The sequence below is a fragment of the Cephus cinctus genome, unplaced genomic scaffold (genome assembly GCF_000341935.2).
Source record: "Cephus cinctus unplaced genomic scaffold, Ccin1 Ccin1_scaffold0101, whole genome shotgun sequence".
In the NCBI taxonomy this organism is placed as follows: Eukaryota; Metazoa; Arthropoda; class Insecta; order Hymenoptera; family Cephidae; genus Cephus; species Cephus cinctus.
Window position 1 is genome coordinate 2,028,891 of NW_014332838.1, and position 12,388 is coordinate 2,041,278.

The 12,388-nt window shown below is 39.5% G+C and overlaps 1 protein-coding gene across 3 annotated transcripts in view; it reads left to right on the forward strand.

Annotated features, from left to right (window-relative positions):
- The window catches only part of LOC107274651 (obscurin), a 35,189-nt gene that overhangs the window by 8,688 nt on the left and 14,113 nt on the right, over nucleotides 1–12,388 (forward strand). For all 3 annotated transcript variants that reach the window (XM_025091927.1, XM_015753943.2, XM_025091928.1), the window contains 2 exons: nucleotides 6,031–6,291; nucleotides 8,666–8,799. In XM_025091927.1, the coding sequence (XP_024947695.1) occupies nucleotides 6,031–6,291; nucleotides 8,666–8,799 (395 nt within the window). The remainder of the gene's footprint in view (nucleotides 1–6,030; nucleotides 6,292–8,665; nucleotides 8,800–12,388) is intronic.

A 12,388-nucleotide genomic window follows, 5' to 3' on the forward strand; every position in this document is an offset into this window, starting at 1 on the left:
GGGGGGGGGGCGTGAAATTTTTTATTGTCAAAATATTTTTTTACTCTTTTTGTAGATTTCGATAAGCGTGTTAATTGGTGTTACGAACGACTTTCGATTGTCGAATGAGTTTTGTGATATCGGAGTAATCCAATTTGTATGCGCATTACTAAGTGATTGGGAATAATATTTGTGGGGAGGTATTATTTTTGTTGTCTGACGTCAGTGTAAATTGCGTTTGTGATTAATAGTGCGGGAGATTTTATTTAGAAAAATTGTTGTGAGCTGAAATGGAATATTGGTATTTTTCGTGAGTTGATTGATGGGTGGAGAGAGGTGAGATCGATTTGATCGATGAGGATGGTCGTCTGGTTGGATTAAGGAAATTGCTGGGAAAAAATGCGAACAGACTCTTGATCTTGGCTGAGATGGTTTTGGGAACACTTCAATCGGTTCACCGATTTTTATTGTGCTCGCGAGTGTTTTAACTAAATTTTTGTTCTAGGTGACAAATTTTGAAATTCTTACGATGCAAGTTCTTTGTATTTAATATAATGATACAAAAAATCGATACATATAGTATACAGGATATATAGTAAGGATGTATTAGCATTGCTGCCAATTTTATGGCGAAACATAACATGTGTTCAGGTTGTTTAAGAAAAATGGGTTGAGGACAGCCATACATTTTTCTACTCCTGACTTCAAATATTTATCATACACGAACCCTTCTTATCTAACAATAACTTTCCTTTTTCGCACGCAGCCATTTTGATCCCACGTAGACAGTCGAATGGAATTTAGACGCTTCCCTGGAGGAGAATTTTGTCTGACAACGTAAAATTGACTTATCTGTATTGTGATTCTAATAGGTAATTCTATTAAGTATTCTATTAAGTAACGATCGATAAGGAGAAGGGAAAAAGAATTTTTTTTTAAATTTTCAAAATCATAAATGTCCGGGGACTGGCTAATAAAAGGGGGTCGAAAATCGTGGATGGAGTGTATCACGAAATATTCGTTCTCACGAAAGGTAGCAGTGCGTACTCGAATAACGTGAAAATAAAAAAAAGGAATAAAGGGAGGAAATACTATGACAGGCAAAGTACATGGTAACTGAGTTTTGTACCTTCATACTAGTTGGAGAACAAACGGTGCACAATAAGAGAGTTTTGTTTGTTGATTTATGGAAAGCCAAGAAAATGCAAAACCAGTATGGAAGTTTGCGCCGTTAGGAAGTTGCTATATTATATATTGTTTAAGTTTACCATAATCACAATAAAATTAATACAAACGTCCTAAGTACCTACGATTTTTGCATTTCTGTCGCTAGATTAAAAAATTGTGGACATTTGAATAATTAAGTGAAGTGTTTATTAATCCCACGTGGAAATGACATCTGTCATTTCTTTTATTTCGTTCAATTTGCCATGGTCGTTTCTTGTAATTTACTCAAAAAAAAAAAAAAAAAAGAACTAGAGCAAAATAAATTTATATAAAATGGTACGAAATTCCTTGAAAAGGAAACCGAGTGCCGTAATAAACTTATAATGACAAGATTGGTCAGTTCTTAATACTCGTATAATAATAATGCCCAAGTAGGTAGCGAGTCGTGAAATCGAAGTTAAGGGTAGTATATTAGAGTTTCCTAGAACCATAAAACTAAACTGTCCTAGTAGGAACGGCCATTACGTTAATTAAGAAAAAGAAAGCAGTTTGCTTACCATTCGAGATAAGTACGTAGGTCGTACAATTCAAAAAAAAAAAAAAGCAAAGAATCTTTCGAGGGTTGGAAAATAATCGCGAACAAAAAGGACGTGACGTTTTTTAAATCCTTCACTGGTTAAGTAGGAAAAAAAATCGTAGCGTCGTGAAAAAAAAATCTTAAGAGCCTAACGTGCCCGTTTCACTGTTTACAATTTTTATTATTTTTCTTTTTCTTTCAATTCTCATTTTCCTTCCTCCTCGTCGCTATCAAATACTTTACTTGCTTACTAATTGGATCGACGTCAAATGCGTTTACTCCTAAATTGGATTGCGGTCTTATCGATAAGAAAGCTGACCAAGATAATCTCTAATCTAATAAATTGCTCTAAATTAACTTCGTCTTTAATATAAACGAATCGGAGGGTCATTGGGTTACGTTACGGATGGGGGTTGAGATTGAAGAAAATCTCCTGCTGTTATACGTATTTGAATGAACCATTCTTGTGTTGGTACCGATGTCATTAAACTCCCTGAGGGAGTTTAACGATCGATTCCTCTCGGACTTCCAGTTTCGTCTGTAATTAGTCACATTGCTTATACCAATATCAATATTAATTGAAAAAAGTACTAAGGGTTCTCCGTTTACAAAAGTTGAGCGGCACTTTGTGTATTCGCCAACACGAGCGCGGATTAATGTTATTCAACCCTTTAAGGTCTGAAGTATAAGGAGAGAACAGGTGTAAAAAAATTTGTCATTAATTTGCTCGACGGAGTAAGGGGATGATAAAAAATGATTGACGTTACAGAATTATTTGAGGTTATGGTACATTGAGTTAGGCGTTATCGTACAAGCGCTATAATGTATATGTATATGATACGCGGGATATTGTGTGATAACGTACGTTAGAGCGTTGGCGTGGCTCTTTTGTTGGAAGATTAACGACATGCGTAATCTCGGCTCGTTAATATTCAATTCTGACGTATATTACCAAGGCTTTATAAGACGCGACGGTCGATCGCCTTTAAATTATTTAATGGACGCCGGAAGTCATCTTTTTTAAATACTTTGGAAGTACTTGTACGACACACCGACCTTAAGGTCCTATTGAAGATTTTCGAGGGACTGAGAATCGTAGTGGTTGGTAATGCCAAGTTGAGGATTTCGCCACGAGAGGGCTACGAGTCGCTATATTTATTGCCTGAAAGATTCTTTGGGCGAATATTCAACGAATTTCTTCGTTCCCTTGCGTTTCCGGTTGCGGAACTCAGTTATTTGAAAATCGATTCGGCGTTTTCAGTCGTCGAATTTAGTTTCACCTAATATACGCGAAACTCGTATAGGTTATGTAACTACGTGAAAATGGTTCCCATCGAATAATCAAATGCCACTAAGTATTTTGATTGATTCGGGTCAAAACGCGCGTACAGTTTAGCCATTAGATTTTCAAAGATTTCGATTATACACCGTGAGCCTAGACAATTTCGTTATTTCTTGCTGGATCGATATTCAAATATATTCACAACACGTAGAATATCTTTGAGACGTACTTTAACGTGATAGCCTAATGACGTTTATTTCTTGACGTCAGCATACAAGTTGTATAAGTTACACGTGCGATCAGGGAAAAATCGTGGAAAATATTCCTCTGACAGAAAGATGGTACAATTCGATCGGGTCAATTTAAAAGTGTCGTAATGACCGACACTGGCCAATCCCCTTGCACATTCGTAACCTCACGTAGAAAGGTTAACAAGCGGGCTATGAATTACGAAGGGGCCGGAATAGGACGTCTCAGTGCTCAGTCTGCAGGTATAAAAAACGAAGAGAGAGGACCATCACGTAGGCAATAATTTCTTGTCGATCTGATCGTTAACGTGCACGTGACGTTAGCTTTTTTCTCTTAATAAATTCTAGGCCTGGGAGCGATTAGGTGTCTTCTTTTCTACGCTATTTTATCATCCTATATTATCAGTCGAATATCAGTGTATTCGGTTTATCCTAAATTTAGAGTTCCTGCAGGATATATCGGTATAGAAGGATACGAGTAAATTATAATTTCGAATATATATTTTCTTTACTAAAATACATATTTACTGGGCGAGCAATGTATTCGGGCGATGGAGTTTATTCATGCAATTTTCACGTAATTTAATTTACTCACGTTGGACATATTGAACTGTGTATTTGGTATTACGTAATGGGTCCAGTCACCAGATGAAACGTGCCTCTGGGATGGGTTCTTGGGACAAGTGAAGCCTCGTCTAGGAACATATTTTTAATAATTAATTTAGAACAAATAATATCGCGGGGAATATATATCACGTTTGGCCTTTGATAAATTGTACATATGTAAGTATGTATGGTGACGTATAATACATTTTTATCGATGACGTTTCCGATACATAGGCTTTTATTCTCGAAGCTATTGTAAACGTGCACGGATCATCGATCGTCCGCTTTTCCATGATGCGATTGGTTGTGTACGTTTTTGTAAGTGGCGATCGAGTGACGAGAGGAACCAATTCAGAAATTAAAATAGCTTGAATTAATTACAACCCTTATCGACATCGATTACAGTACTCGTATCGATAAATTAATTTTATCCTGTTATCGCCGATAACAATTATTTTGATAAAGTGATAGTGGTGACATTAGACTAGCCAGGTACATGGTAACAAGTCGCTTATCGCTACGTAGAAATTGTGAGAACGTCCTGCAGCCGCATCGATCCTCACGCGAACGATCGATTTCACGAAGGTCGATTGCAACACAAAACAAACTTAACAGTACGAAGCCTTGAAGTTCAGCGTTAAAAATCTATATGCACCGACTATACTCAATTCCTTAAGGTGCTTCTTTTTCTTTTTTCGAGTCTGGGTCAACTTCCTTTCGCCACTCGTCTATCCTCGTTCTCTGCTGACGCGAGAGCCGTGCTCCAGAGCTTTTTCAAATATTTGTTCAAACTCGAGCGATCCTTGAAAGAGAGCAGGGATAAAAAAATAAGTTTCGACGAATCCGACGGCAACGCCGCTCCCGGCGAAATTCTGTAGCTCGTACTGCCTCGACGATTCCTGAAAGCAGAAAGTCCTTTGCGCGCTGGGTTCTAATCGGCAAACAGAAATCTTGAAATCCTCGCGATTCCTTGCTAACGAAGTTTAATCGCGGCCTCGAATCTTCTCTTGTGCTTAAGCCGAGTTTCTAGAGCCAGTTGTATTTTATACTTGCCGCGGTCAGTCTTTTGAGAAGATTATCTTTAGCCAGCATTTAAATCGATCTTTCCTCGTGTAAGCTCTCTCATTCCCTCTAAGCATCTTTTCATTTTTCAGTGTTACCAACACGTACCCTGTAGAGGCACGAGTATACGTGGGTATCATTCTTACTTTTTTTCCCGTATATATGTAACTGTACTGCTATAAGCCTGGGCTAGTAATTAGATCTTTGAGGGTAGATTTTTGTAGGAGTTTCGGAACGGCCAAGACTAACCACCGAAATTCTCTTGAGAAATTGGCCAGGTTTTATTCCTCGGGGGATGTTACCCTTCGTAGTGGAAGAAGTGCTGCTTCGTGAATTACGTAACCTAGTCCCTAGTCCGAAAGGGCGGAATTGGAACTTTTTTTTCATCTCGACCGAGCCTCCTAATTCGCATTATTAATACCGGTTGGATTCGCCACATAATGTAAACGTGATTTTGCGTTCGAATTTAGAGTAAGTCATTGTTCATCCCTTTGATACCCTTCTTTTGCCTTTATTCTATTCCTTTAATTCCTCAGTCAATAAAGTTTGACGATTTGCACCAATTTCCCGGCTACATCGAAACCTTGATTGATTGATAGGAATCTGACAAGCTTGCAGACCATTAACCCGATTGTTAATAGTCCCCCTGTAACTGGGTAATATAAAAAGCATCAGGCCAGATGGAGCACTCTTATTAAGAGAGCAAATTGATTTTTTTTTTATATTTTCGTATTAAAAACAAGGACCTAATTTTTTGTGCGATTACCGAAACACATCTCATTTGTCTTTATAAGCCTTTATACTTTTTTTACACGCGATATATCGCACCCTCGTATTAAACTTACGGCCTTTGTAGTTATACGAAGTATGTAACATATCTAGCTGACTATATATATATATATATATATTGCATATATATATATATTGCATATATATTGCACAACAATGTTTCATCCTTCTTTGTATACAAATTCTCGACCGGCTTGTTCCTTTGGTCGGAATTTCACTTTGACTAAAGAAACATGCAATGTCCTTAGATATTTCGAAAAATGTCATTATCAGTCAGAGAAACAGTTTAATGAAAAGAAACCCTTTTGTCTATGCTATAGATAATCCAAAGTCAAACGACAGTGGCGCCGCGGAATCTAAGGGAAGCACGAAGGAAAGTGGACAGAAGCAACTAGAGCCTGAAAAGGATATCGAGAAGGGCAAAGACGAGGCAGCGACCAGAATACAAGCAGCGTTTCGGGGCCACCACACCAGGAAGAGTATGAAAGAAACGGAAGTGTCGACAAAGCAGACGGAGGCTACAGCAGACCAGGAACCAACGAAGGAGCAACTCCAGGAGGAATTCCGTTCCGACGACAAGGGTGAGTTCACGTATTTATTATGCTCTCGGTATGTCAGGACGGCTAATCGGGAAAAAGAGAGTTCATTTGTCCCGTTCAAATAGACATGCCAGAATATTGTTACTCTACGGACCATTGCATACAGATATACGTATACAATAAAATTGTAGATGCTCCAAATATTTTGTCAAACTGCTCGTGTCTTTTCGTCCCTTCGCGAAACCGTTGTACGTTACGCTTGCTGTACTTGCGTCGAAAACTTTACGACTTCCTTAGTTTGTACTGCTTTCTACGGACTTTTAATGTAGATACAATATATTCGAATCGCGGTGACTATACGATTTTACTGGTCTTTTCTTCTCTTATAACGGAACCTGAATTTTCTTGATGATTTAAATAACGGACAGTCTTACCCGTCTTACGAGCCATATATTCTTTCAACGAGCTGCTATTACATTTTCGAAAACTATGTTACAACTCTATGTTACAACTGTATGTATATGAGCTGTTTATTTCGAAAGTGGCCTGAGTCCATTCATCGATTGTTTTTTATTGACTGCAGTAACGTGTACAACTTGAAGTTAGCTGTCATCGACAACATTGTATCTCAATTTAACTATAAATGGACTTGGGTCACTTTCCAAATAAATGGCTCATATATGTAGAATATGTTTTTGATGTGTCATACCCGCGTTATGGAAACTTCTCATTTGCTAGTATACGAAACTTTCAGGGAAAATGGATTATATGGGTAGAATTATTCTAACGCGTGCGCACACGCACAGTTAGTGTAATCTACTGGTATCATTTTGGATAATGGTTTTCGCGTATTTGTCTTCTATGGACAAATTGGGATGAATTTTTGACATTATTTTTATGGTGTTGGTATTTGCTGTTGTGCGCGAAGTTACGTTGTTACTCGCGATTCGTGTCACCAGTGTCTCTCTCTTTCTCTCTTTCTTTCACATTAAGATATCCATAACTCTGTTTCTCTTGAACTCGCGTCAAATATGGAAAAGTCGAAAATATTTAAGAATTCTCTCATTTCCGAACGTTCCGTGAAATTGGCAATTTGCCAAATGCATATCGGAGAGCGGTTAGCATTTAGCAGTAAAATATTTTGAAATTACGCTAAACGAAAGCGACCCTATGACAGCTGTCAATTTATAATCTTGCTTCGGACAGTCCTGCAGATTGCAGTTTATATTTATTTGCCATTCGCGTGATGCTGTTTTCCCGAAAGCCTACACACGTATGTACATATATATAACGTGGTTTGTTATTTTCGATCTTAATTTCCCAATGGATTGGCACGTGGGACGTCGCTTCATTTACGATAACCAATACAGCACTGGTAGAAGAAAAGAAAAGTTTTTGAAAATAGGACTAAACATTACCGCACGAACCGTTCGTTCCGCTTGAAAATTAAACTTTTTACATCAACTCAAAATTTTATCTTCGAACTCGACGAAAACTTTCAGTCGAGTCTTTTCACGACGACCGTCGAAGGGTTTTTGATTTTATCATGACAAACAAAAAAAGTACCCTTTGACAACTTGACGGATCCTCGTTTCTCCTTAATCTTTTTTTTCCCCTTTTTTCCCCCATAAAGTAGGGAGACAATGTGTAAAACCCTCGTCACTGTTGGAACAAACTGTTCGGATCAATTTCTCTTCGCGCAACTTCTCTCTGCTGGAAAAATGGCCGCGACGAGAGTCGCCGTGTTCTGAAATCAGAAAATTTCAGACGCGACCAGCCCAAACGCAATGTATGTACGGTAGTCCGCGTTCATACGTCCTACAGTTTTCCGAGATTCGATGAAGTGCAAATGCGAGAAGCCCAATAATATCGACGGATACATTTGACAAATATATTTTACCCGAAAACGCCGTTAGACGGCAGACGTCGCGGAAATGAAATGAATCGTTGGGCGTCGGGTTCTCGCGCGGCTGTGAGGGAGGAAAACGTAGAGTGACGCGCGTAAGGGGAGAGAAAAAGTGAAGAAAGGAAGAGGGGAACAAAAAATGCGAATCAACCCCAGCGAATATTTAATACTCAATAGTCCATAATTAAATATCGATCTTGCCGTGTATCTTTTATCGTCGGAAATATATATATTTTTAAACCAGCCCCTTACCCTTCCTTCAGTTCTCTCCACGTGCACAACGTAATCGCTATCATTCTCTCCCGGATGCCGTCATTGGCGGAACGAAGCGCCGCGAACTTAAAATTTATGCAGATCACTATCGCACCGGTGGAAACTCAGTCGAACGAGCCAAGGGAATTTCACGAAGGACGTCTCGGCTGGCGTTTCCGGGAGTCGCGCGATGCCAAAAAGACATTCTCTTGCCTTTTCGCTTCTTAAAGAGACGCATTGTGTTTGTCTGTGCTGCAGAACTCTGCGACGCAGCGACGAAGATCCAGGCGTCGTTCCGGGGCCACATGTCGAGAAAAGAGCAAGCGGCTTCGACGGTGGTCAAGTCGGCCGAGGATCTCGTTGTGATGGCAACAGGAAAGATCGAAGAAAAGGTGAGTCCCTTGGCACCCATGTAAATGTATAATAGCGCATTTAATGCTCAGCAGCTAAGCCTACGTGAGAATCAATGTTACACGCCGGGGATACCACCCCCCGAGGCTTTCACCTTTTTGGCATACCTCGTTATCAGACCCGTCTATTGAATTCAGGGCCATCAGTTAAGCTTCCAGCCGCCTGGTTCACGATGCTAGATTGACTGACGTTTAAGCGAACTGTAATATATGGATCCTTGTAAACCTGACACTAGGGGGCTTTCATTGCACGCAAGGCACAAAGTTATTCCGATCCTATGGTAGGCGAACCAGCCAAGCTAGTCAGCCAGTAAACGTTGGTCAGCAGGAAGGAATTGGTCGAGTCGCTACCTTGAAAAGGGCAGGACGAGCTGTTAATAAGGTCTTGCGGTACTACACTTCCCCCTTCCCCTCTCCCCCTCCCCCCCTTTCCCCACCACGTACATTACTCGCAGTCCCGAACTTTCCAAAGGGTGAGATTCACTTGAGCCTCACTAGAGGACTCACGGGGGAAATACCAACGTGTACCCTCTTTATCTTTCCTGGATCCAAAAGGCTTGATTTCTTAACCCAAGAAAATATTTACTCGTGATAATTGAAAAGGGTTTTCTTTTAGTACTTATACAAGGTGATCTTCTCCTCCTACCACTTGTGCAGTCTATATCTACTATCTCTCTTGTCTCCCTCAACTCACCCGGTATATTTGTTTGAAGACGAAACTAAGTCGAAGACAATGGTTAACTTCACTTTCCCTTAAATCCAAATGAAGGGCTCCTTCTCCTATTCTCATCGGTCTTATAGACTCTTCGCTCTTAGTACTGTTTCCCTACTTTACATCGTGCTCGTTTCTCTAAGCCCGAGAAAATGAGCCTCGGTATAAACAGGGACGCATAATACACGTCGTACAACAAAAGGATATAGCTCTGTGCCTTATTTCACCGCATTCGCCCCGAAGCCATTTACGTTGCAGCGTATGGTATTTCTCTTGAAGTCGGTATATACGTACCTTGCCTGTACTCCAGCCCGTCGTATCTCGCGCGTAGAAGCTAAAAGCCAGACACACTGGGAATTGCCAGGAAATGAGAAAAAAAAAACCTGGGCACGTTGACTTTCTTTTTTTCTGTTTGTCCAGGAAATTCGTATGTCATTCTGGAAAGTTTGTCAGCTGCCACAGTCAGCTACAACGAGTATACGTCACAATTTAGGCTTGAATAATTATCATTGACTGGGTTCCCAGCGGTTGTGCATTATGTGTGGATTATCGGGATTAGTCGTTAACCTGTTAGGATTAATGGGTCGATTCCGATAGGTTGAATGTGTTCTGCCAATATTCCCATTACACAGCGTTACCCGTTAATACACTTGGGTGTAGTGCGCGCTCGCGTTACGTGAACCGAGCATTAAGTTATATAGGACATACGTGGTACGGGGCTGTAGAAATATACGTAACCGACGTAATGTAACATCGGTTAAGGTTAGATTAGAATTTTGTCACCCTCGTCGCTGATATTTTTTTTATGTGTCCCCTATCGCGAAAATCACGTCCGATACGTGCTCGACGTACAAAATACACATTTTCATGGAAATGAAGAATCGCCCTTGCATTTCTCCTATTTTGCCTGTGTACAGATAGTCTGCGACCATTGTGAAACGTCTCTAAGATATATATTTCCAATGGTATGTATCTGAACGTGCTTTGGTATCTCCAAAGTTCTATATACTTACAGCTATGTTGTACGTATATATTTTGGTCTGACATAGGTGCGGACTAATTTTACATACCTATAAGGTACGTCCATGCGTACGTTTACTTGAGGAAGTACCACTGTAGTTCTTATATAAACGGCACAGTGAATAACAGGGGAAAATGTATGCAGTCTCAGACACCTTTCCGCTAGTACTTTTTTTTTTTAATCTTTTTACGAATAAACAGTATAATGCAATTCTCAAAAATATTTGCTACGTATCATCGTTGAGCCTAGCTGAGAGGCAAAAGTGCATACACTTCTTAACTTTCATACCCTGCTTTGTTTTAATATTGTTGTAAAAAGTTAAAACATTAATTCGAACTGTCTTCATTTGCGGTAGTTAATATTAATGTGAAATTATTGTTTTATAAAAAATTTTTTCAATTGTTATCGTTCAAACGTCGAAATACCTGACGGCAAATTAACATGGCAAGTATATCTGCATCTTGCAATTTACAGTATATTTACTGCATGTATATCAAAAGCGGGACGGATAATCTTTTAGAAACTTTAGACGCACAAATATTATGTACTTGGCAAGAGTATATGAAAATTTGAAATCGGTTAGTTGGATTTGGTTTCGATAGTCGTAAGTCTCGGTATTCCGACGGGCCACAGTTGCCAGTAGAATTAGGTTAAACTCGACTGTGTATAATATTATGCGAGAACGGAGCTAGCTGCTATTGGTCGAGGCTCGAAGGAGTTTGAAATTGGAATGAAGCTTGATTAGGTTTCAAGTAACGCAAGTGGTAGAGAATGCATAGTGGTGCCAATAAAGCAAACTGAATCCTGTCGTATATGTTCCTGATAGGAAGTACATGGCAGGCATTTTATTCGGTTGAATAATATCCACTGGTAATTCAGATGAAACGTACTTACTCGTAGAGGAAAAATATTATTCTATTAGTATATTACTTTGTAAGGTTATTTAATTAGTTGATACATTGGCGGTGGCGGTTTTCAACGGAATTTTGTGTTACACGAGACAGCCGCTAGGTGGCGCCACCCAATACGAATTTATAATACCGGCCGAAATGTAATTGCTTTATTTTTTTTCACGGTTTGCAATGCACTTCATCAAGTTCCTTGAGTAGTGGTTGGTCTGCTTGAATGAACCAAAAAAAAAAAAAAAGAGTAACAAAGAAGCTCCAACGGCTATTGGAAATCGCGTAGTACGCGATCACGCCGCAGAACAATAGTATCCAATTTTATCGTATTTCGGCTTTTAATCGGCTAGCTGCAATTCAACGTGCCGCATTGGGATTCGTCGTGGAAAAATTGTGCAGGTAAAATTACGAGAAAAATTCTAGCAAAATTCATATCTGAAAAATTCTATAGAAGCAAAAGTAGGATTTATTCGTAGAAGGTGGTAGAGAAGAATGGCGAGTTAACTGCAAAAATTCACTGGTGCCCCCCTAATGTAGGAACGAAGTCATTGTGCACATATAGTTAGAAGGGTACTTCGGTTTGAAACAAATTTTTCGTATTCTCGTTATGTCATTTCCTTGGAAATTGACTGTGAACGGACTTTTTACTTTGTTTTTGTACAAAAGCGTACACTATTGGAAATTTTAAGGACTTTGCTGTCACCTTGATTAAAAGTATCGACGCGGTTATAAGCATTGAGAAATTTATGCGATCGTCACTTGAACCATGTAATTCGCGACGTGCTCTAGAAATCCACGATATGATTTATTGCGTAATCGGAGCACGCCGGATGTTCAGTAGCTATCCAGAATAAGCGAGCCCTTTCGCATGATCGATAGGATGGGATTAACGTTACTTAGACTGAGAGGATAATCCTGCGAGAAGCCATTCTACGA